At 41.2% G+C, this 27,960-nt stretch overlaps 1 protein-coding gene and 1 non-coding gene across 4 annotated transcripts; both read right to left on the bottom strand.

Annotated features, from left to right (window-relative positions):
* Nucleotides 1-569: 569 nt before the first annotated feature.
* Nucleotides 570-27,960, bottom strand: znf652 (zinc finger protein 652). Of its 3 annotated transcripts, XM_042343337.1 has the most exons (7): nt 27,877-27,960; nt 14,863-15,004; nt 13,732-14,487; nt 6,237-6,384; nt 4,620-4,735; nt 3,939-4,083; nt 570-2,995 (listed from the first exon to the last, which is right to left on the bottom strand). In XM_042343337.1, the coding sequence occupies exons 2-7, from the start codon at nt 14,920-14,922 to the stop codon at nt 2,514-2,516; spliced, it is 1,707 nt and encodes a 568-aa protein (XP_042199271.1). In that variant the 5' UTR covers nt 14,923-15,004; nt 27,877-27,960; the 3' UTR covers nt 570-2,513. The 3 variants fall into 3 exon arrangements, with proteins under 3 accessions (XP_042199271.1, XP_042199270.1, XP_007899700.1); XM_042343336.1 differs by having other exon boundaries at nt 13,732-15,004; XM_007901509.1 differs by lacking the exon at nt 27,877-27,960 and adding an exon at nt 25,466-25,485 and having other exon boundaries at nt 13,732-15,004.
* trnag-ccc lies at nt 22,128-22,202 on the bottom strand. The gene has a single exon. It is a non-coding gene; the product is annotated as a tRNA-Gly (tRNA).

Genomic DNA, 27,960 nt, shown 5'->3' with positions numbered 1-27,960 from the left:
TTTTCTTGGCGCTGATATAAATATTATGATAAATCTGCTAGCCAGCAAATTAAATTTTGTTCAATGTAAAAAAATTATCTGGGAAGTGAAGCAACCTTTAGCAAAAGGAACCTCCGAAACACTGACCTCAATGATATGATTAAGTTGGGATTGGCTACTCATTCCTGTACAATAAAGGCGATACAGTATAATGACCCTTAAAAGCCTTTTTTTGATCTCCGCATACAAGTAGAAGGAACGACAAATCATTCTTAAAAAAACTGCAGGGATGTCAATGTCAATTGTAAAAATGAAGATGACCTCTATAGGTATATCATCTTTCCTTCTTCGTTCTGATACAAATAAACGTCTTAATGACACTAGTCACTAGCAATGTCCACTCTTGGTTAAATCTAACCAGCAATATTTTGTAAAGGGTAGATATCCTCCTATAGCAGTTTTGCAGATTAATAAGTTTCAAATTAGCCCATTAGGTAAAAAAAATCAGTGGTGATATCCTCTACTTTCACCCACAAAATATAGTCAATTCACTTTATAGTACATTCTGTGCAGCGTTTTGAGATGTCTCGAAGATGTGATAAGGCGCTATATCAAATGCAAGGATTATTATTATCCTTGCCCAAGTTGAAAGATTCATTACCTGCTAACGGAGGATACATTTCACTTATCCAGCTACTCATGGGAGATGACTTTATCCAAAATCCGTGAGCCACAAATCATTTTGTGAAGATTTGTAACGTGATTTAATACACAAAAACGTTAGATTAAACATCAACCTAAAGACAGTCAGATTCCAAATGGGTTTTGATGAGGACGCTGGTGAAAGGATAGATTACCCACTGCTGGAGATGATTATCAAGAAAGCAGGCTGGACAAAAACTTGTCATGAGGACTGGAAATTGTTGGGAGCAAAACACCAGAATCAAACCGAGTTCAATCATCAGTTGATTCAATCATCAGTTATTTTACAACTTCATCACTGCAACCAGCACCAACCAAACCTAGCACCACTAGCAAAGATAAGTTTTTAGGCAGACACCTGGGAGCAGATTGTTCCGTTGGGAACAGGATAGATCGAAGGAATACTGCTTAATGCCAGGATCTAGAAGAACCAATTTGAGGCTAGTCTGGGATTAGGAGGATGACAGGGACTTCCTATGCATACATTTTCTGGTGGATCCTGAGATGGTGGACTGGAATGTGTCCAGTCTCTCAATTCAGTAAGTTTTGGAAAAACGTCAGGTGAATCAGACGTTCATTTGACTGAATGATAAATTGGTTTGTCACTTGTGCTGTTTTCCCTACTGGATGCTGAGTCAAGAGCAGTGACTGATGACTGCCTCAAGGCACTGCAATGGACTTGGGCAAATCTTATAACCCCCCATCTCCTTGCTGGATATCTGGCAACCAAGACATTCATTGTTGACTACAACTGTGAAGTTATATTTCACATGTAAAATCAGCATTAGTTGGGCATTTTCTCAGGTAAATAAGAGTCAGTTAAAACTCACAAACAAAAAAACCCTTTTTGCATTAATCTTGGGCAACAAACGGGGATTTTCCGGGTAGGAAGTCATCCCCTTATATAGCTTGGAAGTAAAGGAGATCAACTGAATCATTGTGAATAGGTATCATTCCCGGGTTTTACCCCAATATAGAATGGTACCAAGTTGGCAATTGTCTAGAATATGTGGAAGATATAAAGAATGAAGAAGTATATGCAGCTGCAGACATGTTCACAGTGTACTCTGTCGTGGAGTATCTGTATACGTTAATTGTCACATCACTGAATGTTATGGGTAATGCAGTGATTATTCAACTGAATTTTATGAACATAACATCTACAAGAACAAAAATATAATTATTACCACAATTTGTGACACGTTATCTTTGAATCAACGGTTTCTAAATATGCTACAAACATCTAAGAATAATTCTGTAGTAAAATGAAAGCTGTATTAACAGTACTTCTCCATAATGCTTCATAGTGACAGGTTAGGCTAGAACATGATCTAGTCAGCACTACTAGCTTCAGAAATATCCTTTCAGCACATTGTGATACACGTAATGCTCTGATGTCTCACAAGACAATGGGACCATTGAATTTAGTAATTAATTTCCCCAGAATATTTAATCAATGTGATAGAAATAAGCCTTTTGTTTCCTCAATGCAAGAGGAGTAACTCAAGGTAAAAAAAAATTAGGCATATCTTAACAGATATGAAATGACAAATACATCATTCCCTAAAAATGAAAAACTTTGTTCATCGTATATAGGCAGCTTAATATCCTTATACATGGAATTATTAGTCGAAATTTGGTTGCCTGTTCTGCCCTCAAGTTTACACAACTGAAACAAGAACAGTGACGTTTAGTAAAATATTTGAAATTTCCGCATGATTGCTCAATCTTCTTTGTTTTCGAGTCTCAATGTTATGGTGCTTAGTTCAGTTAATAGGTGGGGGGGTTTGGACAAATACTCTTGCACGCCGTTCGGGAAAAGTATTGAAGTGTCAGTGGTGGTGGCTTCCACCTGCCGCACTGTGTTTTTCAGAAATATGACGCAGGAACGAACTCTCACTTTGGCATCTATGGTTCATCGCTTCAGCGTTGAAGAGGGCGGGTGGGGGTGGTAGGTGTGCGACAGGAGGCATCGAAAGTGTGTGATGATGTGGGTGGAGATGTAAATGGGAGAGTGGGTGGGGGATGGGTCGTGGAGGAAGCGAGCCAATGGAGCTTATGGTGACTGGCGGTGGCGAGGAAATGGGTGCGACGGCCACAGAGGCAGTGGTTGTAGTGGGCGGGATGTTGACTGGACTGGTGACCCGGAAACACTTTTCTTTGTGGGCTTTTAACATGTTGGAGAAGCGGAATCGCTGGCCGCAGACATCACAGGGATAAGGTTTCTCGCCCGTGTGGGTCCTGCGATGGCGCTTCATGTTCGGGCGGCTTGTGAAACTTTTGCCACAGATTTCACAGATGAAGGGTTTTTCCCCTAAAAAATAAGAGATTTTTTTAAAAAATGTAAATTAAAAAAAAGGTTTACAATCAACATTCTCTCTCTCTCTCTCTCTCTCTCTCACACCTCCGTATAACGTCCTCCCGATGTGAAAGGCACTTTACAAATGTCATTTTGTTGTTGTAGTTTATTAATCCCGTTCATTTTTTTATCCATTAGAGCTAAGAATTCAAGCCTCTTGGGAATTGTGTTGAAGATTATTTTTGTGAAAACAACTTACTATAAACATTCAACATACAAAGGACAATAACAAAATGGACATTATAACAATGTTAACTAACTGCAACAATAACACTGTGTCATCAAAAAAGAAACAAGAGCATTTATTAAGAATTAATTCCTTATGGAATCTTATGGAAGAACATAAGGTGCCCTTAAGTCCTCCTGGGGAGGCAAATGGGGACACTACTGTGCATCAACTGACTGCCCGTTTCACCTATAAAATACAGAGTCACTTTCACTGAAAATTTTGTGAAGCACTTTGAGACGTCCTCCCGAAATGAAAGGCACTTTATCAAATGCAGGGATTATTATTTAAATCATAGTAACTATATAACTGCCAATCATGATTGGGAACCCAGGCTGATATCCTCATCTTTATGAACTTCAGTGTTAAAAGTACTAAGACAGCTTCACTCTTTTGAGTACTCAGACTGCAATAATAGTAATAATAATAATCCTTGCATTTGATAGAGCACCTGATCATGTCTTCGAGACTTCTCAAAGATTGTACTGTAATACGCATTTTCTTTCCTAATGAGGCAAATAAGAGGAAGTGTTACCAAAAATGAATGAAAAAACATTCTGCCTCTTAAGAGCCCATTTACCTTCAATTAATTTCAATAAATATTAAGACATTCAATCGATTTGATTAGAAATATTCCAAAATGAAAGTGTAGTTGCTGCACTGTATTCTTACCCGTATGTGTTTTCATGTGTTCATCAAAATACTGCTTCATGTTGAAGTCCTTCCCACACCACTGGCACATAAACTGTTTGTGACCAATATGGATACTCATGTGAGAGCGAAGTTGGTACTTGTACTGAAAACGTTCATCACAGTTCTGAAACAAAAACTTGTACTTCAGCTGCCTTAAGATATGAATGATTGGTACTGTAATACTAGTAAATTGTACTTCAGGAATTTAAAGATACTTCCTAAGTTATAGTATTCTGGTACATAATAATGAGTTCTCAAATGACGGACCCCCAACACCCTTGATTCAGATAGAGATCTTTGATGCACAAATCCTCTTTTAATTTGTAAAATGACGATAGTTAGTTTCACTATGCATGGGTGGAGCGCGGAGTTTTTTGATTTACTTTCTATACACCAAGTTGATCAAGAAAGCAAATCCTGAAAATATATCAGCTAATGATTCTCTAACAACCAGAATATCTGATCCACATGCCAGAATCCCCCAAAACTAAAGCTTTCTATGGGACAGTGAGGGTTTTTAAATTTCACTTTTCTTGGAATTCAGCTACATGAACATATCTTCAAAAACAAAACATCATTAAATCATACTAGGAAGAAATTCAAATTTTAAGCGCAAATGTAACCTAAAACAGAAGATTTAATCAGGTGCCATTGACTTACCTCACATTTGAAAGGCTTCTCTCCTGAATGTTGAAGAGAATGAACCTTTAGTGACATGCTACGTTTGAACGATTTCCCACACGTTTCACAGGTGAATGGCATGTCCTTTGTATGTGCTGTGAAACAAACGACTAAATGGTAGAGTGCTACAGAACAAAGCCCTTCACATTAAATTCCCTTAAATTATCTTTGAAGTAGCGCACAATACTGTCAAAGGCTAAAATTCACACCAGGACATTTGTAATCAGGAAAGAACAATTTAATTATACCTACAACAACAACAACAACAACATTTCATTTACAGAGCACCTTTCATGTGGGAGGACGTCCCAAGGTGCTGGACAGTTGGGTCGGGACCCGAGCAGGGGGGAAATGGTCAAGGGGAGGGAAGGGAGGGAGCGAGGAGGGGGTAGAGTCGAGAGGGGAGGTGGAGGAAACGGTCGAAGAGAAAGGTCTTGAGACGGCCTTGAAGGAGGAAAGGGAGGAGGCAAGGCGAAGGCACTGGGGGATAGAGTTCCAGAGCCTCGGGGCTGAGAGGCTGAAGGCCCGGCCACCAATGGTAGGGCGGTTGGGGCGGGGGATGTGGAGCAGACCGGAGCCAGAGGAACGGAGGGTACGGGCAGGTAGGTAGGGGGATAGTAGGTCAGAGAGGTAGGAGGAGCGAGGCCGTGAATGGCCTTGTAGGTGAGGATGAGGATCTTGAATTCGATCCTCTGGGGATGGGGAGCCAGTGGAGGCGAGCGAGGGTGGGAGTGATGTGGTCGCGAAGCCTGGTGCGGGACAGTACACGAGCTGCAGAGTTCTGAATGACCTGCAGTGTGGAGGGAGGTGCCGGGAAGGCCGGCGAGGAGAGAGTTCCCATAGTCCAGCCTTGAGGTGATAAAGGCGTGGACCAGTGTTTCAGCAGCGTGAGGGGTGAGGTAGTGCTGTAGTCTGGCGATATTCCGGAGGTGATGGAAGGAGGTGCCAGTTGTGGTGCGGATATGAGGATCATATCAGGGTCGAACAGAACGCCAAGGCTCCTGACTGGCTTTGAGAGGTGGAGAGTGTGAGAGGTGATGTCTGTGAGAAGTGGGGCCAGGAGGTGGAGCTGGGAGATAAGGAGTGGAGTGGGGATGAGGTCAAGGGAGCAGGTGGTGGGTTTCAGGGACAGGATGAGGTTGGTGACAGAGAGTGGGGAAATAGTTATCGCAGTGAATATATCAAACTCATTCAGGAAGATTCTTCCAAGTTTAATAGATGCTCCTCGATACCACCTAGCTGTACCAAAGAAGATTGTGCTACTTGTTTAAAAGTGAAATAGAAATCAGATACATTTTTGAAAGGATTGCTCATTAATTTATTTCAGTGAGGGTGCTGAGGTTTTCTTCAAAAGGTTTTCTTCTTATGTGAATAATATATAGCTGTGAAGAGACACTAGAAGTTAGAAAAATTAGGACTCTTCCTTTTGGGAGTGAAAACGTTTAAGGGTGATATAATAGAGGTGCTGAAGTTAATCAAAGGGTTTGAGAGAATTCATTGTAATATGAAAGGATTACCAAGTCATTTTTGATATAAATAAATTGGCTTTTTTTCCCTCCGGTTAATTAAAAGGTATTCATCATTTTTTCCACTTACCGACCATATGCTTTCGGACATGAGCCATGGTATAGAATTTCTTTTCACAAATCTCACAGGAGAATTTCTTCTCAGCAAAGCCATGAACAACTTTAATGTGCTCATGCAGAGACCATAGCTTCTTGAAAGACTTTCCACAGGATACACACTGATAACAAAATGAGAACGTTTTAGGCATTCTTAGGATACGTTCGACGACTACAGCATGAATACGACATTTAAAATAACATACCATTATCTCATGCCCTTCCCCTTAGTGTTCTTTCTTTTCTCCCCTAGGGTGTTAGTGGTTAGAGCACTCGCTTCACAAGCGAGAGGACCTGAGTTTGATTCATGAGCAGAGTGAAATGTTGGGTAGGTTTGTTTATAATAAATAATAATAATAAACTTTGCATTTGATATAGCGCTTTTCACGTCTTCAAGACATCTCAAAGTGAATTGACTGTATATTTTGTGGGTGAAATGCGCTAGCCAATTGCGCACAGCAGCGTCCCACAAACAGTCGTGAATTGAGTAACTAAATTATTCCTTTGTTTTATTACTCTGTTTACCTAGTAGTAAGTAGAATCCTGGTAATTAGTCGATTGGAGATCGCTTTTCCAGGGTTAAAAATTGGTCGCTCAATTGGCTGCCAAATTTTGCCCACAAAATATAGTCAATTCATTTTACAGTATATTCTTTGAAGCACTTTGAGACTTCTCAAAGGCATGATAAGGCGCTACATCAAATGCAAGGATTATTATTATTATTAAAACAGGTTTGGTGGTTGGCAGTTGTTGGAGGGTGGAAGGGGAGGTTATCGGATAATGTAAAAATTCTAATCTTATGCGGACACATACAAAGGTAATTTTTAGTTCTAAACCAGAATATTATTTTTAAAATACTATAATATATGATATGCTTTGAAATCAAGAAAAATGCCAACTATCTGAGTCAAGAGATTTGCAACCAGAAGAATTTGTTGGTCACCTCTGCCACCTACAGGCAATATGTAACAACAACAACTTGGATTTATATAGCGCCCTCCATGCCGGACGGCGTCTCAGAGCGCTTCACAGGAATGGATCCCGGGGCTGAGCCAGGGGGAAGGGGGTGGGGGAAGGTGACCAAAGGCCCGGTCGAAAAGAAAGGTCTTCAGCCGAGACCTGAAAATAGGAAGAGAGGGGGCGAGGCGAAGGGAGTGAGGAAGGGAATTCCAGTCTCGGGGCTTAGTGGCTGAAGGCATGGCCGCCGATGGTGGAGCGGAGGACTCGGGGGACAAGGTGGAACGAAGGCAACGGGTACTGTTGTGAGGAGAGAGGTCAGAGAGGTCGGGAGGTGCAGAGGAGTGGAGGGATTTGAGAACAAGGGTGAGGATCTTGAAGTCGATCCTCTCTGGGACAGGCAGCCAGTGCAGTCTGGCAAGGACTGGGGTAATTGATGAGTGCAGTTTGGTGCGGGTAAGAATGCGAGCGACAGAGTTTTGTGTGACCTGGATTTTATGGATGGTAGTGGAGGGGAGACCGGCGAGGAGGGCATTTGAATAATCCAGCCAAAAGGTGATAAAGGCACAGACCAGTGTTTCAGCGGCAATAATAACCGTAATAACTGCAGCGTTTAAACTGGAAGGAAAACATTTTTAATAACAATTTTATCCAAACTCCAGCTCTGCTGTCTGATCCTTATCCGCAGTAAACTACACATGCCCATAATTCCACTCTTTGCCAGGTTCCACTGTCTTCCCATCTACAAATGATTCGATTTGAAGCTCCAAACCCTCACTTAGAAATCCCTTCATGCTCCAAGTTTTCTAAATCGTGCGTTTATATTTGGGTGCAAAACTGGACCTGGAAGCTTGCTCGACAAAATTGCTTCAGAAAATGGACATGCACAGAAAATCTGGCATTTTCTTTTAAGGTATTAAAACATGATGTTGATGATAAAAGTCAGTTTGAGAGCATTGGGAAAAAACATGAAAGGGGGAACCATAGTAAGATTCATACTTATTAGAGATATATATATATATATATATATATATATATATATAAAAAGCATTGTTGCTTATTAAATTTTGGCACAATGCATGATACAAAAAGAAAGATTTTCAAGTACAGGGATTTATAATTTTAAATTCTGCACAATCAGTAAAAATTAAACTCCATCAAATCAACCTTTCCCATATAGGTTTTACTAATTCATGTAAATTTGATTTAAAGATGAGGGGTGTTAAGAAGCTAATTTCTGTGATAAAATAGGTAATGTATTCAGAATGATCCAGACAGAAATCGTTGCATGTTACAGATAGAAACTAGAAAACTTTTGATGGATGGTTTCATTTACTGCTATTCTCTTTTTGGTCACACAGTGGTGCCAGTTTTCTAATCATTTTGTGACGCTGAATTACTAACGCATTGAGTAATGTCCAAACCCAAACATTTAGACCTCGATTTTAATTTTAGTGTGAACTAAAATGACGAACAACTGAAAAATGATAACTACAGTTTATATTGCAGTCTAAACTTTTGCCCACAAAATATACAGTCAATTCACTTTATAGTATATTCTGTGAAGCGCTTTGAGACGTCTCAAAGACATCATAAGGCACTATATCAAATGAAAGGATTATTATTAAACCAGTTATGGCTGAACGAACCACCAAAAAGGAGAGAATCAAGTTGTATGTTGCACTGGGAGGTTTCTTCCCTGTATTAAAAGAATCCAAAACAAAAGGGACACAATCTTAAAATTGGAGCTAAAATGGTGTGAACTGAAACTTGGAAGATGTTTGCCTACAAAGAGCATGAGTATTCCAATGATTTATCAAATGGAAAGAATATCATTATTAATAATAAATTTATATCTGTAAGAAGACTTGGGCAAAATAACAACATTAATAAATTGGAAACTTTCAGTATCTTTTCTACTATAGGAAAGTCAGTTTAAAAAAGAAAACTATATTTAATTTTACAACTCAACATTTACATGAAATGAAAAGAACCAGTGCTCAATACAATGCATTCAAAACAATTTAGTAATTGCTCATTGCTATTAACACTCAAATTATCTAACCATTTCTCACGGATGTTACTGTTTCATTCAGTGGAATCATGCTTTGCAGAGATATGGAAAAATGAGACATTTGTCCAGTTACCAAGAACTTGCTATTTTATTAGTCTTCGATCAAGGTTTCCAATAAGTAATGCTTTCAGATAGTGGAATGAAAACATTGGCCAAAAAATTCCTTTTTTCATCAGAAAATGCTTAACTAATCTTTTAGAGTTTTTTGAAGATGTATCTAGCAGGTTAGATAGGGGGGAACCAGTAGATATAGTATATTTAGATCTTAAAAGGCATTTGACAAAGTGCCACACAAAAGGCTATTGCACAAGGTTAAGGTCCATGGGATTAATGGGAACATATTAGCATGGATTGAAGAATGGTTAACAGAAAGAAAACAGAGAGTAGGGATAAACGGGTCATTCTCGAATTGGCAGGATGTGACTAGTGGATGCCACAAGGATCAGTGCTTGGGCCTCAGCTATTTACAATTTACATCAATGATCTAGACGAGGACATTGAATTTAACGTATCTAAATTCGCGGATGACACTAAAGTAGGTGGGAGAGTAAGCTCTGAGGATGATGCAAAAAGATTGCAACGGGATCTAGGTGGCAGTAGGTGGCAGATGGAATTTAATGTGGGGACGTGTGAAGTTATTCACCTAGATAGCAAAAATAGAAAAAGATTATTTTCTAGAGGGGGAGAGATTAGATAGTGTTAGTGTTCAGAGGGATTTGGGTGTCCTTGTACACCAGTCTCAAAAAGTTAGTTTGCAGGTGCAGCAGCAACTAAGAAGGCGAACGGCATGTTAGCGTTCATTGCAAAAGGTTTAGAGTACAAGAGTAGGGAAGTCTTGGTGCAACTGTATAGGGCCTTGGTGAGACCGCACCTTGAGTATTGTGTGCAGTTTTGGTCTTCTTATTTAAAAAAGGACATACTTGCCCTGGAGGGGGTGCAGCGTAGATTCACTACGTTAGTTCCTGGGATGAGGGGACTGACCTATGAGTATAGGCTGAATAAACTAAGGCTGTATTCTCTAGAGTACAGAAGAATTAGGGGAGATCTTATTGAAACATATAAGATTCTTAAAGGGCTGATAAAGTAGACACAGAGGGACTGTTTCCCCTGGTAGGAGAATCTATAACCAGGGGTCACAGTCTTAAAATTTCTTAAGAAATTAGGGGATATGGGGATAGGGCAGGTAATTAGAGTTAGGTCTGAAGATCAGCCATGATCTTATCGAATGGCGGGGCAGGGCTCGAAGGGCCGAATGGCCTACTCCTGCTCCTAATTCTTATGTTTTTATGTTCTTAGAATCGTAGTGAATGTACCCTGAATAGGACATAACATTTACAAAATATTTGCTGATCTGTTTGCTCTATGCTCCAGTTGGCAATTGCATTTGAGGGTCAGGATGCTACAACTGGCCTCTGTGTTATTGGGCAAAGGAAGGGGGGATGGGAAGAAAGAGAAATAATTTGTCACAGATCTAGCTCTTGATCACTAAAATACTTGCATGTAGATATTAGATGGGGAGAGGAAAGGAAAGAGAGGATCAGACTCGGCTGTAATGGCCTCAATGCTAAGTAGGCTGCCAATGCTCATTATCTGGCTCGGTGTAAGAAAAATTGCTGGCCTGTATCATTTGTATTGGCATCTTCTATCAGTAAGAATGCTTCACTTGCTTGGTGTCTTATCACGTCGTTGAGATGCCTCAAAACGCTTGACAGAATTTATTATAAAGTTATTTGCATAAGTGTATACAGCATCCAATTTACACACAGCAATATCCCCAGTGGATCTCTGCACTATCTGCTTTAATAATAATCCTTGCATTTTGATATAGCGCCTTATCACGTCTTTTGAGACGTCTCAAAGCGTTTCACAGAATATACTGTAAAGTGAATTGACTGTATATTTTGCTGGTGAAACATGGCAGCCAATTGCACACAGCAATGTCCCACAAATAGTCGGGGAATTGAAGCGACCAATTTCTACTTTTTTTTTTACCTCTGAGGATTGTCCTCCACTTCCCTTCCTCACCGTCTACCTGACTGTGGGGCACCACCTTCTGGAGCATTTAGTTAAGGAACTCCTCAGTCTCCCCTACGTGATGGGAGAAGTTAGTAATCATCTATCGAATTAGTATTTAAAAAATAGGTGGGAAACTGAATAACTCAGAACCAGGTCCTACTAATGAGAACAATACATTGTATATAATAGTTTGCTATCCGGTATCCAGGTTGCACAAATGAAATACAGTAAAGCTCACATAAGTCATAACAGTCAGGACCACAACATTGAATGTGACTTGGGCAGAATTCAAGTTGCAAACAAACTTGTAGAAGTTGCATGAAATCTGATTTAATCAATAATCTGTGCTGCGCATGCATAATTCAATGCAACCGCTAAGTGTGAATGCAAAACTTTGCCAATGAGCTGTTAAGTGCACCACATATAGCGACGATTCAAGACTATGTTTCTCGCAATTCAATACATTTTGACCTGTTGCCGCATTTACACTTACCAGCAGGCATTGCAATCGCATTGAGTTGTGCGAAACTTAGTTCTTCTGCTCGTGCATCAATGGTTCAAGACTACGTTTCCAGCGATTAAATGCAGCTAGGCAGTAAATGTAATTACTTATCACATGCGTCGACGGATCAGGACATCATTTCCCGGGATTCAATGCAGCTGGTAAGTAATGTAGGATACAGGAGCTACATTACGAGTTAGGAGGTGATAATTACGACCAGTGCAAAAAAAAATCTAATAGGAATCTGAATGGGACTTAGGTGAATGTACTATTTAGGCGATTATAAGATTAAAAAGATAAGACTTATGTGCGTTTTACTGTTCAACATATGTTGAAAAACATCTTAGACAGAGTCACCTAATTATCACCCAAACCTTTATTTGGAACTTCAATTTTCAATGTCTATTAATAATATCACAATGTTGACTTCAGCAGCCGGCCTTGAGACTTTGTCTAAGATAAAAAATAATCCTTGCATTTGATATAGAGTTTCATGTCAGGAGGACATCTCAAAGCAGTTTACAGGACTCGAAATGTGCAGCAACTATGTATGTGAATCAACATACATGTGAATCAACTATGGAGGTGAATTAACAAGTAGTCTAATAATTAGCATAAATATTATCTATTTTTGTTGCTATAGAAATTTAATTTTGTTGTTGTTTTAATCCCATCACTAAATCATTTTTGAAATAGTAGTAATTTGCCATTTTCAACAAAATACAAAAGTAATTACATGCAGGTCATAAAACTGCAAATTAAATGAATCGTTTTTGAAACATTTCCTCCTCTTAGGCTCAGTCAGCTTTGAGATTCTTCCAATGTGAAAGGTGTTGCATAAATAATAATTTAGACAAAGGAGTTTCACCCGGTGTCTTGCCAACAATCTCCCAACTAAAATTGGTCATTCATTTCATGGCATTTGGTGGGATGTTGCTGTGTGCATTTGGACTGCCATGTTCACCTACAGTCACTCCACTTCACAGTAAATGCTGCAAAGTATTTTGATACGCCCTACCAACATGAAAGACACTGTACCAAATACAAAAATTATTAGAATAATCTATAAAGAAAGCTCTTCTCGTAAACTTTAATAGGTGGCTAAGAGCATGTGAAATTCAAAACATATCAATGCGTTAAGTAATTATTTGTCAAAAGTCAAAAATATTTTACCCCTGCATTTGAACCAATTCATTTTAGCTTCTGAAAGGCATTACTCGCCCTCCAAATTCCTACTTTTTAAAAAACTTAATTGCATAGGAAGAAGGGGAATTTTGAGGGGAATTAATTTTAATTCATTAGGGGAGGGGAAAAGGACACAGTTCCTCTAGGACCACCATTAAGGCATTTGACAAGCCCCCCCAGCACTGATAGGTGAGCTTGGAGCAGTTTAGTTGATGCCTCAACCTCTCAGCCGTAGGAGATCATTTGACCAGGGGACCTGGAGAAGGGAAAATGGACCTGTCCTTCTTGTAAAGGTAAAGTATCAAAAAGTTGATGGAGTCCTGTAGCTCAGTGGTTAGAGCACTCGCTTTGCAAGCGAGAGACCTGAGTTCAATTCCAGGCAGAGGGCGAAACCTTGGGCAAGTTTCCTTACTCCACACAGAGCCTAATAATAATTCCGCCAAAACCAAAAACAATAATAAAAAAAAATTGGTCATTTTCAATCTACAACTGTTTGTGGGACATTGCTGTGTGCAATTGGCTGCTGCGTTCGCCCACAAATATACAGTCAATTCACTTTACAGTGTGTTCTGTCAAGCGCTTTGGGACGTCCTCCCGACGTGAAAAGCGCTATATCAAATGCAAGGATTATTATTATAAGTTATTGAGTCCAAATCCAGATGGCCTCCATTACATCATGAAAACAAAAGATAAAAAGTTTAGCGGATTTATTGCAACAAAAGACTATGGCCTTACCTGGATGTTCTTCTCACATTCAGTTTGTTGATGAAGTACCAGTTCACTCTCTAGCACAAATTTTTTCCCACACTTATCACAGATCTGCATCCGACTGTGAGTTACATTCATATGTTTTTCAAGGTACCAGCGATTGTTGAAGACCCGAGGACATTTCTCACAGGTGAGATTTTGTTTCTCTTCAAACTGTTTCTCTTTTGGGGACGTGACTTTAGCGTTTCTACTTCTCGTCTTCCTCCGCTGGGTCACGTCCATTTTTGTGCTTTCCCTCGAAAGAGTTGCTTCTGCTGTCTTTATTTTATCAGTTGCCTTGGATCTTCTTTGCTTGATTTCTTCGACTTCTTCCTCTTCCTCCTCCTCCTCAGGTTCATCATCTTCGTCGGTGTCCATGTCTTCTTTCTCTGCATCCTGATCATCATCTTCGTAATCTTCATCATCACCCTCATCGTTCTCCTCATCATCACTGGAGTTAACAATGGTAGTTTTCTCAGACTGTGAAGACACACCTTCTGTCCCTTTTGAAACGTGTAAAGTCTGGTTATTAAGGTTCACTTCAACTATGATTTGTTCCCGGTTATAGGATCGCTGCTCATCCGAGTCATCAGAGTCCTCTGCATCTCCTTCCATTCCATGAATGTCTTCTTCCGTTGCCTCAGTCGCTTCATAATATGGTTGGTCTCTTGCTTTCAGGTGTCGCTTAGCCATCTTATCCTCTACTTTCATCAAATACGGTTTACTCCCTTCCCTGGGGTAAATCTTGGTGGATAAATCAAGTTCTTTATCAACATTACAGTAAAATGGAGGAGAAATCTGAGAGCATTGCTGGCCCTCCTGGGCCATGTCAGCAAAACGCAAAGTACGACTGTCAATCAGTTTCTGGCAAGGGTTGGAAATGTGACTCATCTGAAGGATACTGATTATATTTATCACCTTCTGTACACCACATGCAATCAGATAAAGCGTAGACGTATAAATAAAGCAAAAGATCTGATTGAAGCTTTGCAACTTTAGAGACCCAATATATCGTTTCACTTGCTTCAACTGCTTGGTGCTGGTCAAGAGCAATAGAAATAACTGGCTGAAAGACGTCAACACAGTTTGGAGAGCAACAAATGACTGCTTCAGACTCACCACGACGATATCATCACAGAGGTGAGGCTCAAACATGCGCTGCTGGTTCAGTTTGTTCATCAAATGTGTACATTGGAAACGAACATCCTCTTGCAGAAAGGTATTCAATCAAAGAGAAGATGAATACCTTTTCAATCTTTAGCTGTAATAAGAAGAAACAAAGATGCCATTGTTAACTGAAAACTTGTACATTTTGGCAGAGAAAGGAGAGTAACAAGGAATCGGCAAATACAGTATCAACTACAACAACTTGCATTTATATAGCACTCTTCACTCGGGATAGTGTTCCGGAGTGCTTTAAGCATACAAGGGAAATGAGATTATATTATATTTATCTTAAAACTAGCACCCAATCACTGCATTTAAGGTCCACTTACTGCATAATAAATCTGTAATTTGTCCCTATAAATCTATCAAGCTTCAATCCTACAATACACATTTATTCACTTATTTTACTACATCATTTTCCAAATTAATCAGTTGACCTGAGAAGCAGCTGCACATTGGCCTTTATGATGCCATGCGCTTAATTCACTTCATGAATAGTTAGAACAAGAACTCAAAACATGAAATGCTCCCAGAAGATTCTACCTACAAAAATTAGCAAATAAATCCAGAGCGTATAACTGTATTATAACTTGTAATATACTAAAGATATGTTACAAGCCGTCCTACAAAGGTCCTCCCACCAAATGTAAAGGCAAATGTCTATTGAATTTGTCTGTTCAAGAGCCTTGGAACATCCTCACAACTTGTATTGTATTGAATAGCTGATGAGGAAACTCTGAGGCTACCATTTAAGGTGGATACCAAGATCTAAATGTATGAATGAGCATGAACACACGCTCATACATCCAGGTCTTGGTATCCACTTTAATTGGTGTGCAGAGAGGTAAGCAGCTGCTGCTCAAGCTCCATACCTCCAACTAATAATAATAATTCTTGCATTTGATACAGCGCCTTATCAAGTCTTCGAAACCTCTCAAATCGCTTAGTGGGGAACACGCACGTGGACACTTGGTTCAATTGCGGAACGAGAGGTGCAGCACATAGATTAATTGATGTGACAGAGCACCAAGACATGACAATGCACTAATTTTCCATCTACCTCAATGGAGAAATACCTGAGCTCCATCAGTATTTTCACACAATAGTAAGATGGAGAGGTCAACCCAGCAGTGGCAGACACAACACACAATCGCTCATCTCACTTGGCATGGTTTAAAGTGTCAATGATCCAACTATCTTATATCACTAACAGTTTTACTATTAAGCTCCCCCAATTTATGTAAATTATAAATTGAAATTGTATATAAATACGTCCGCAAATTATATACTCAATTCACATTACAGTACATTCCGTGAAACGCTTTGAGACGTCTTGAAGACGTGATAAGGCACAGTATCAAATGCGAGGATTATTATATATCATATGAATTATGAATGAATTATGAATTGAAATCAAAAAGCAATTCTTTCAATAATGGTGCATTACTTATCCTGGGATATGCTTGTTCAACCAGAATTCAAATTCAATTCTGGAAGTACTCCTGATAATTCTTCCACAAGTCAATTTTCTTATATAAGAAGAGCCAAGATGCACAAATCAAACTATCTCCTGGAGTTCGAATCATACATTTTCAATTAAGTCTAGGGATGCTGAAATCTACCAGGTGCCAATTTAAGAAAGCACTGGATCTTGACAAAATATTTCTCAAATTAAAGTACACCACAATAAAATTTAGTATTTTCCTTCAGTCAGCAACGAAACATTATTAAAATTATTATTAAAAGGATTTTTCTTATACAACAACAACAAGATTTCATTTATAGAGCGCCTTTCACGTCGGGAGGACGTCCCAAGGCGCTGTACAGTTGGGTCAGGACCCGAGCATTGGGGGGAAATGGTCAGGGTGAGGGGAGGGAAGGGAGGGGGCGAGGAGGGGGTAGAGAGTCGAGAGGGGAGCTGAAGGCACGGTCAAAGAGAAAGGTCTTGAGACCGGCCTTGAAGGAGGAAAGGGAGGAAGCGGCGAAGGCACTGGGGGATGGAGTTCCAGAGCCTCGGGGCTGAGAGGCTGAAGGCCCGGCCACCGATGGTAGGGCGGTTGAGGTGGGGGATGTGGAGCAGACCGGAGCCAGAGGAACGGAGGCGACGGGCAGGTAGGTAGGGGGATAGTAGGTCAGAGAGGTAGGAGGGAGCAAGGCCGTGAATGGCCTTGTAGGTGAGGATGAGGATCTTGAATTCGATCCTCTGGGGGATGGGGAGCCAGTGGAGGCGAGCGAGGGCGAGGGCGGGCGAGGGCGAGGGTGGGAGTGATGTGGTCCCGAAGCCTGGTGCAGGACAGTACACGAGCTGCAGAGTTCTGAATGACCTGCAGTGTGGAGGGAGGTGCGGGAAGGCCGGCGAGGAGAGAGTTCCCATAGTCCAGCCTTGAGGTGATAAAGGCGTGGACCAGAGTTTCAGCCGCGTGAGGGGTGAGGTAGTGCTATAGTCTGGCGATATTCCGGAGGTGATGGAAGGCGGTGCCAGTTGTGGTGCGGATATGAGGGAGAAAGGACAGCTCAGGGTCGAACAGAACACCGAGGTTCCTGACTGACTTTGAGAAGTGGAGAGTGCAGCCTTGGATGCTGATGCTGTCAGCGCCTGAGGTGCGGAGGCGCTAACGTGAGCCAATCAGGAGGGCCTCAGTTTTACTGAGGGACACCGCACGAGACAGTGCGGGGGCCGGAGGAAAAGCCATTCGTGGAAACAAAGTGAAGACGGTGGGAGAGGTACGACCTAAACCACTCAAGGACAGAGCCTTGAAGGTTGAGGTGGGAGGACAAGCGGTGGGGGAGGATAGCGTGGTCGACCGTATCGAATGCTGCCGATAGGTCGAGGAGGATGAGGAGGCAGAGGGAGCCCTGGTCACAGATGGTCAGGATGTCATTGGTGACCTTGACCAGGGCGGTTTCTGTGCTATGGGCAGCACGGAAACCCGACTGAAGGGGTTCGAATAATGAATGGTGGAGAGGAAAGAGCGCAGTTGGGAGGTGACAACTCGTTCCAGGACCTTGGACAGGAAGGGGAGGTTGGAGATGGGCCGGTAGCTTGACAGCTGCGATGCATCAAGGGAGGGTTTTTTCAAGGTGGGAGTGATGGTGGCAGTTTTTAAGGGAATGGGAACAGAGCCAGAGGAGAGGGACAGGTTGACGATGTCTGTGATATGTGGGGCAAGGAGGTGGAGCTGAGAGATAAGGAGTGGAGTGGGGATGGGGTCAAGGGAGCAGGTGGTGGGTTTCAGGGATAGGATGAGTTTGGTGACAGAGGGTGGGGAAACGGGTACGAAAGTGTGTAGGAGAGGATGGGTAGGAGTCGGAGTGTGGGAGGGTGGGTGGATGTTGGAGGGGAAGTGACCCAGGAGCGAATTCCCTTGATTTTGGATAAGGAAATCCAGCATCTCCTCGCAGTGAAGGTTGGAGGAGATGACCTGCGTGGGGGGGCGGGGGGGAATGGAGGAGTCAGGATGTGGTAGAAAACAGTAGCCTGGGGTTGTTCTTCGCCTCCAGGATTATCCTGGAGTAGAAGGACGACTTGGCCGAGGCTAGAGTGGAGCGGTAGATTTTGAGGGGGTCCAGCCAGATTTGTCGGTGGACCATTAGGCCAGATTTGACGCAGGTGCGTTCAGCGGCCCGCACCTGGCTCTTCAGTGAGCGGAGGTGGGTGGTGAACCAGGGGGAGGAGCGAGAGTAGGAGACAGTACGGGAGGTGATGGGGGCAAGAGTGTCGAGTGTGGAGGAGAGGGTGTTGTGGAGGAGGGTGAGAGGAGAAGAGTGGTCAGTGAGGGTTGAAGGCCAGAGGGAGAGGAGTTCAGAGGACTCCAAGACAGCGTTAAGGGATTGTGGGGGTAACTTCTTCCAGGGGCGGTAGAAGATGGTGGTGGGTCTGGTGGAGGTGGGGAGGGAGGTGGAGGTGGTGAAGGAGATGAAGTGGTGGTCGGAGACGGCCTTGTCGGTGATAGTGACATCCGAGACACTGACATAAACAATGAAGGAAAATTCAAACAGGATTTATTATACTTTTTGTCCCAGGACAAGATCCAAGTTTCTATTAACCTTTATGTGAAATACTGCTACTTGATTTTCCTATGTATGGTTTTGGATTCTTTTGTCAGGGTGAACAATTTGTATGAATTATCTTCTCTTTAGAATAAGAATCTTTTCACTTGATATTCTGTTTTCACATCTTCTAAACGTATCAAAGCACTTCACAGAACATATTGTAAAGTGAATTTACTGTATATTTGTGGGGGAAACGCAGCAGCCTATTGTCCCACAGACACTCGTAGATTAAAGTAACCAATTTTATTTTCTTGAGGCATTTATTATCAGGCTTGTGGAGTAAGGAAACTTGCTCAAGGTTTCGGCCTGCTGGGAACCAATCCCAGGTCACTCACTTGCGAGGCTGGTCTAACCACTGAGCTGCAGGATATCTCAACATTATGAAAGTCTGTTGAGATATTTAGAGTCCTTTTTCTGACAAGATTAACTTCCTATGCTTAACTTCCTCATTTCGACATTTATAGAGCACCTTTTATGTCAAGAGGATGTCTCAATAGCCCTTTACACAGCTGGTTAGATATCCAAACGAGGAAAGGTAAACTGAAGGTTAGGAGGAGCGGAGAGAAAGATGACTGAAAACGCGGTCAAAGAGGAAAGTCTTAAGGTGGGGTTTAAAAGTAGGAAGTGGGCGAGTTGCAAAAAACTGTGAGACAGAGTGCCAAGGAACGAGGCATAACGGCGGATGGGGCAAGGCACATGAAGCAGTTTGCTGAGCGGTGGGAGTGGGTGGATCAGCAGGAGGTTGCAGGAGGTTGTAGAGGCAGGATGGGGCAAGACTGCGGAGGGATTTCAATGCAAGGATGAGGATCTAGAAATAAATCTGCTGGGGAGAAGGGAACCAGTGGGATTGAACGAAGATGGGGTGATACCTAGCGGAACTTGATATGGGTGAGGATAAGGGGTGTAGAGTTCTGGATGGTTAATAGCTTGTGTGGGGAGGAGCTAGGGATTCTGGAACAAGCAAGCCTGGACCATATGAATGGGAGTCCTGGCAGCCTGGAGATAAGTAGTGGAAGAGGACGGAGGAAGCTGAATGAGTGAGCCTGGATATGAGGGCTTGAAAGACAGTTGTCCATCAAACAAGATTCTGAGGTTCCACACTAGTTCTGTGCGGTGGAATATGTACCAATGCAGATTGATATAGTCAATGCCTGAAATGAGAATGTGTCAGCAGGAGCCAAGCAAGAGAACCTTGCTCTTGTTGACATTCAACTGAAGCAAGTTAGAGTACATCTAGGCCTGACTGACAGGCAATCAGTCAAAACAGCAGTAGTTCTGGAGTCAAGGCAGAGAAACAAAGTTGGGCATCATCTGGATTCAACCCAATACTGATGGTGAAAAGGAGAGGAATGAAAGCATATCAATTTCACTTTAACAGCAAATCGTAACTAAAATTACGTAATGTTTAGTTACTGATTTGCTGTTACAGTGAAATAATATAACTGTGTGAATGTATTCAAACTCAAGCATTTACTCTACTTTTTAAACCAAAGGTGAAGAAAAGTTTGCTCAGTTTAAAAAAAGCACTAAGTTCATTTTTAAGTAAATAATTCAAGTAACTTCCTATAAAATTCAGGTGATCTTCAAGTTTAGTACCACAGAATTTTAAAAAGTGGTTGAATTGTGGAGTCCTGTAGCTCAGTGGTTAGAGCACTCGCTTTGCAAGTGAGAGACCTGAGTTCAATTCCAGGCAGAGGGCGAAACCTTGGGCAAGTTTCCTTACTCCACACAGAGCCTAATAATAATCCCTCCAAAACCAAAAACAATAATAAATTGGTCATTTTCAATCCATGACTGTTTGTGAGACACTGCTGTGCGCAATTGGCTGCTGTGTTCGCCCACAAATATACAGTCAATTCACTTTACAGTATATTCTGTGAAGCGCTTTGGGACATCTAGAAGACATGAAAAGCGCTATATCAAATGCAAGGATTATTATTATTATTACTCCATTCCTCATGTACAAAAGACAAAACTTTGGCATTCTAAGTAAATCTTGGTCAAACATAGCAGATCTGAGCAGAACACAATACAGTATTGCATTCCTGCAGTACATCGAGACTAATAAGCATCAAAAGTGAAACCACTACCTTCAGAGATAAAAAGGAGGTCACACATTGCCCACACTGTGAGGTTTCTGTCATTGTACTCTTCAAACACACATTTATACGAGCACAAATACTTAGAACGGATGAACATTTGAGGTGTAAGCTACAAGGTACAGATAAACTAGTCATTCAGGAGAATAAATACAGGTATCAATTCAATGGTTTTCATAGAAACACAGTCAGTTCTCCACAGTTCTACTCCTGAAGAGAGAATATAACAGACACCTACATTAATTTCTTGGATCGTAGACAGTTGTCTTATTTGACTGAACTTTTCTTAAGCCTTCAAACTGTGTTCATGCCACAGAAGAGGGGTTAAGAGATAATTTATTAATTAATGAACCTCAAGAACAAATTCCAAAATGAACAATACTTCTATATGAACTCAACTTATTTAGCAATGTAGTTCAGCCTATTATAATTTTATATTATTATAATAATAATCCTTACATTTGATATAGCATCTTATCACATCTTCGAGACGTCTCAAAGCACTTCACAGAATATACTGTAAAGTGAATTGACTGTATATTTTGTGCAGCAGCCAATTGTGCACAGCAGTGTCCCACAAACAATCATAGATTGAAGTGACTATTTTTTTATTAGTATTTTTTTTGAAGGATTATTACTTCCGGAAAAACGATCTGCCAATTAACTAACTGGGTTCCTACTTAATACTAGGGAAAAAGAGGTGCGCGGAGTAAGGAAATTTGCCTAACATTTTGTTGTGGAACATTTTGTGGAGTCCTGCAGCTCAGTGGTTGGAGCACTCGCCTTGCAAGCGAGACACCTGGATTCAATTCCAGGCAGGGAGAAACCTTGGGCAAGTTTCCTTACTCCACACGCCTAATAATAATCCCTCCAAAACAAAACAATAATAAATTAGTCATTTTCAATTCAAAACTGTTTGTGGGACATTGCTGTGCGTAATTGGCTGCCGCGTTTCGCACACAAATATACAGTCAATTCACTTTACAGTATATTCTGTGAAGCGCTTTGAGATGTCGAGAAGATGTGAAAAACGCTATTTCAAATGCAAGGATTATTATTATTATTTTGCACTGCTGGGAATCGAACCCAGGTTTCTTGCTTGGGAAGCGAGTGCTCTAACCATTGAGCTACAGGACTCCACTTGTCTCTTGGTATCCCACATTTTTTGAGATTAAGTATGACGATGAGCAACCAAAATCCCTATATTCCTTTGAATTCCCCCTTTATAAGTTCCATCCTTTTCAAAAAGTACATGTCTCCTATTTTTACTTTATAAGTCCAGTATTTTTCATTTACCTTTATCTATATACCCTGTCTATCTCTGCAAGACCCTGGCTGTCATCCAATTATATAGTCCCTACATTATCTACATTGCATCAAGTTTGCAAATTCAGGTCCTTTATGCATAAAAGGAACAGAAATGGGTCCATGTATCAACATATAAGGCACCCGATTAATACAACCTTTTCTTCAGCCAAAGACTTGGGTGTACATGATTTAAAAAGCATAAGCACTTTGTTTATTCATAATACAGTTTTCAGTATTCCTCCTCATATTGTCTGTGTTGAAGTTTGTATTTTCCAAGTTTGATCTATTTATAGGCATGACTCTGTACCACATGACAGGAAGAGGGAGATTTTACAACACAGTGCTCAATTATGAGTCAGATGATAGGATAGGAAGAACGTTTTTATAAGCAATGAGATTCAACAGTCCTATACGTTTGTACCAACATAATCATCTGACCTGTAAAAGTGCCTTTTATGGAAAGCAGTTTGATCAATCCCTTGTACATTTGATAATTACCAATTTGAGAATCCACTATTCTTGCTATTAAGTACCAGAGCATATCAGCATACAACATACAGACTGGACAAAGTAAACATGCTAGTTAAAATCTACCTGACTAGAGTCCGAGGAACAAAATCGTACATACCAGACGTACAAACACTTCATTGTTCAAAAAGCAGATGACGTTAGACACTATTTAATATATTGTATACGGTTGTAACCATTTAAGCCTGTAGCACAAAGAACATAATGTTAGGCTGACTTTTTTTTGTCTCGTCACTACAGGAAAGTATACTTCCAAATTCTTTTCAGGAAAATCCAGCTGCAACTAGCAAATATACCATAAAGGCCATTTTAAGGACTGTATACATTCTCCAAATCCTTGGTCTAGTTTACATTCACAAAGTACTCATATTTTGAGAACTGTCTGAATACATGATTTAAGAGCCACAAATGAAATATAAAAGAAATTTAAAATAATCTCATGTGTTTCAGGGACCATTTCAACTCAAAGGCAAATATTTGCAGTTCCAGTGTGATCTATCATTTTTAATTAAGGACTGAACACTTCAATTATATGCACTTTTCACCAACTAAATCACAAACACAAACTTTTCAACCTTTCTATGAGAAAACTGTATTTAACTGTATGACAGGACTCAAACGCATTGCAGAATACCTAAAAACTGCAGATGTGTCCCAAAATACATAATCTGCAAATCCAAATAAATTTGACTCAGTTGAAAGAGCTCTTGCCACTGGGTTAGATGGTTGAAGATTAAACCTCATGGTGGGACTTAAACTCATAAATCTAGACTGACACTGTTAATAATACCATTACAATAATTGAAAATGGAATGGGGAGTTCTTCTGGTATCTTCCAGATTAATTGACAATTCATATCGTGGTTGTCTGGGGACTTCACCTGGACAAATTTGCCTGGCTATCACGTATAGCTATCAGAAACAGGCACTATACTGAACATTAATTATTTGTGAAGTACTGTACTTTGAGATGCGAACAAGATAAGGCACATCAAAAAGTTATTTCTAAATCAGCAGTTATATTGATCACATCCTGAAATCACAGGTGGGGGAAGAATTCAAGTCATACTGACAAAGCTTTCCTTTGACTATAAGGACACCAATAATGTGGATGGTATTTGAACCAGATTACTATAGAAATATTTTCTCAGGCTGGCCATAGTACCAATGATCACTGTACAGAAAGCACCATCATGGTGTTTATTAAAACACTTCCTTTACATTAATATATGAAGTAATCTATGTCAGAATCCAAATAGATTAAAAAGCTTGCTCTCAGGGTAGCTAGTGCAAATGTTTCGTCTATCTTATTATAAAACATCTCAGAATAGTACCACCGGTTAGACACGCATTCTTCTTCTGATCTAGTCACTTTAAACTATTTTAATGTGCACTCTACAGATGACCAGCAAATTCAATGACAGTCTTCTGTACCTAAAAATATACTGAAGCATGTTATTGCTTTTGAAACTGGCCTAATGTCAAGAATTTATGATAAAATTGGAAACCCTAACACCACCAGCAAAAAGAGGACAACGGCAGGAGTATTTTCATTAAATTTTAACATTTCAAAACTCACGTGGGACAGAGTGCAGATTTTTTTTAAAAAAACGAAAATGAATACATTGAATTTAAACTCCACAAACAAAGTTAGCTCACGACTAGACTTAGACTCAAGACTTAGCTGTAGCCAGTCATTCATTGATATGATAGCCATGACCATTCCAGGCTTCACATGCAGCAGCATTCAAAGGCTGTTGTTGCTTCTGTAGATATAATTCAAATTTATTATATCACCTTTTTAGGTCAGGAGACATTTCAAAGTGCTTTATACAGCCAGGTTCAGGGCCGCGCGGGGAGGAGAGTTAATGACCAAAAGTGCGGTCAAAAAGGTAAGTCTTGAGGCAGTCTTGAAAGTGAAGAGGGAGGAGCAGTAGGATACAAAATTTCATCTTCTTACTAATATTCAACTGACCAAAAAGCACGAGAGTTGGAATGGAAAAGGCAATTTTTTTTAAAAAAAAGCAAGCCAAACAACAGTAGGAAAGGTAAAATAAGTCCAGTTTTACAAAACAACTTTTGAGTTATTCAGTAAATAAGTATTTTTCATATCAAAATGTTTATGGTAAATTGTATTCTAATGCTGTAAGCAACCCAACTAGTTAGTGCATACCTTGAAAATCCACTAATAATTTAAAATAAATCAAACCATAACCACACACTAAAACATTTATAGTCACCAAAACTATTTTGACATTTCAGCAACAGTTCCATTAAATGGTTCACTTAGTGAGGGTAAAATTCACAGGTCACTCACTCACTTAAAATGAAGATTAAAAAATGTATTGGGGCCACAAAAATCCTGTACTTTCTTTAACCAACACGTTGCAACATTCACGGGTGCGTAGCCCTATCTGCAGACATTAATTCCGCCTAATTGCTGAGGTTACAAACCATAATTACAAAATGAATGGAACCATAAAACATTTCAGAACTTAAACACACACACACACACAATGTGCTCCTAGTACAGAAATAGTGATGAAGTCCTGGAAGGGTTAAACGTACATTAAAACATCTGGCAGTGAATCGCAGAAACACATCCTGCTTTGTAAGGGGCGTTATTTACCACCGAAAGTCTTTTTTAAAAAAACAATTAATCGCTGAGTCCACTTGCCCATATTAAGTCTTGGAAAAATAACAACAACTTGCGATTATACAGCACCCTTCACGTAGTGTCCCGGAGCGCTTGAGAAAGCTGTTCACGTTCCTGCCTGTTTCAGTCAAAAGAGGAGGGGGTGTAAGGGGAAGAAAATTCACACCTCAAATAGGTGCGGATGGCAAAGCCCTGAAATGGGTTGAATTCACTCAAGATAAACGTGGGTAATCCTCCCCTTCCTTCTCTCTATCTGCCTTTCACACCTTTAGTTGGTATTTGGGGTTCAGTGAAGGAAAGGGTGCGTGTGGAGAACTCAGTGATAAGTGGAAACAGGTTATTAACATTCACCTTATCTGATCAACATTGACCACAGGTCTACAACATCTCAAAGCAGTGTGGGTGGTACTTTCTATCCCAGGTTGATTTGTCCACTTGCTACCAGGCGTGAATGGATGTGGCCTTAGGGTCACAGTTTAGAGGTCAGCAGTTTTTCTCTCTGGAGTTTGGACAATAGAGAGGTCTGACCTGACCTCGGTGGGTGAGTGGGGCAGTGTTAAGATTATAAAATCATAGAATCCAATATCACAGGAGGCCATTCGACCCATCATTCCTGTGCCGTCTCTTTGAAAGAGCTGTCTAACCAGTCCCACTCCGCTCATAGCTCTTCCCCATAGCCTTGCAATTTTTTTTTCTTTTCAAGTACTGTATCTATCCAATTCCCTTTTGAAAGTTAGGATTGAATCTGCTTCCACCACACTTTCAGGCAGGAAAAGGGGAAATGGCAGAGAATGAGAAGCAGAGAAGTGTCTACAAAAGTGGAAGAGGATATTTTTCATATATATACACACACACACATACACACAATATACAATAATATAAAAAATAAGCCCTGATATTTTTGAGGGGAAAATGGGGTGCGTGTGTGAGGCGCTGAGGTGGGGGTGGAGAACCTGTATATATAAACATAATGTATATCAAAGCCCCGACATTGATGTGTGTGTGTGTCGCTGTGTGTGTGGACGCACGGTATATATAAAAGGGGGAGGTGGGCTGGAACCTATATATATATATATAACATATCAAAAATAATCCCTGACATTGATGTCATGTGACATTGATGTGTCTGTTGCTGTGTGTATACGTGTTGGGGGAGCTGATATATAAAAGGGGGGGCTGGGCTGGAACCTTATATATACATATATAACATATATTAAAAATAATCCCTGACATTGATATATGCGTGTGTGTGTTGCTGTGTGTGTGTGTGGGGGGGGGGACCTGCATATATAAAAGGGGGGCGGGGGGGGGGGGGGGGGCTGGAACCTCTTGTGTATGTATATATATAGTAACATATATCAAAAATAATCTCTGCCATTGATGTGTGTGGTGAGTTGTGTGTTGCTGTGTGTGTGTGTGTGGGGGGAGAGGGGGGGGGACACCTGCATATATAAAAGGGGGGGCGCGGGGGGCTGGAACCTGTATATACATATAGATATATATATAATAACATACATCAAAAATAATCTCTGCCATTGATGTCTGTGGTAGGTTATGTGTTGCTGTGTGTGTGTGTATGGGGGGGGGGGGAGAATCCCCTACCTATATAAAAGGGGGAGGGGCGGGGGGCTGGAATCTGTGTGTATACACACACACACATATATATATATAATAACATATATCAAAAATAATCCCTGACATTGATGTGTGTGTGTTGCTGTGTGTGTGTATGTGTGTGTGTGGGGGGGGGGGTCAAGGACACCTGCATATATAAAAGGTGGGTGGGGGTGGGGGGGGGGGGGTTGGAACCATAAAATAACATATCAAAAACAATCCCTGACATTGATGTGTGTGTGTGATGAGAGATGAGGGAGGGTGGGGGGGGGGGGGTAGCTGTCATGGCGGCGACCGGCGGCTCGCGCCCCCCCCCCCACCACCAACGGTCACCGCTCGCGCCCCCCCCCCATCCCCTCACCAACGGTCACCGCTCCCCCCCCATCCCCTGACCAACGGTCACCGCTCGCGCCCCCCCCCCTCACCAACGGTCACCGCTCGCGCGCCCCCCCCCCCCATCCCCTGACCAACGGTCACCGCGCGCCCCCCCCCTCACCAACGGTCACCGCTCGCGCCCTCCATCCCCTCACCAACGGTCACCGCTCGCGCTCACTGACTGACTGACTAACTCACTCACTCACTCACTCACTCGCCAACCCAAACCGCGACAGCCCGAGAGGAAGAGGGAGAAGAAGGAGAAAAAGAAGAGAGAGCGAGAGAGAGAAAAAGAAGGGAAGGGACTCGCTCACAACTCGCCGCTTTTACTCACCGGGAACTGACAGGCAAGACAACACCAGGCACTTTTTTTTTGACAGCACTTTTTCTCTCTTTTTTTTTCTCTTTCCCCCCCACC

This window comes from Callorhinchus milii, unplaced genomic scaffold (genome assembly GCF_018977255.1).
Source record: "Callorhinchus milii isolate IMCB2004 unplaced genomic scaffold, IMCB_Cmil_1.0 Scaffold23, whole genome shotgun sequence".
Classification (NCBI taxonomy): domain Eukaryota; kingdom Metazoa; phylum Chordata; class Chondrichthyes; order Chimaeriformes; family Callorhinchidae; genus Callorhinchus; species Callorhinchus milii.
Note: the sequence above shows the minus strand (reverse complement) of the source record. Positions and strands in the feature narration are given on the sequence as shown.

Coding starts and splice junctions, on each gene's coding strand:
- znf652 (XM_042343336.1), bottom strand. CDS start 14,922: ATGAACAAACTGAACCAGCAGCGCATGTTTGAGCCTCACCTCTGTGAT. Junction 4,736..6,236: donor TGTCCGAAAGCATATGGTCG/GTAAGTGGAAAA, acceptor TTTGTTTCACAG/CACATACAAAGGACATGCCA. Junction 4,084..4,619: donor AGAAGCCTTTCAAATGTGAG/GTAAGTCAATGG, acceptor TTTTTGTTTCAG/AACTGTGATGAACGTTTTCA.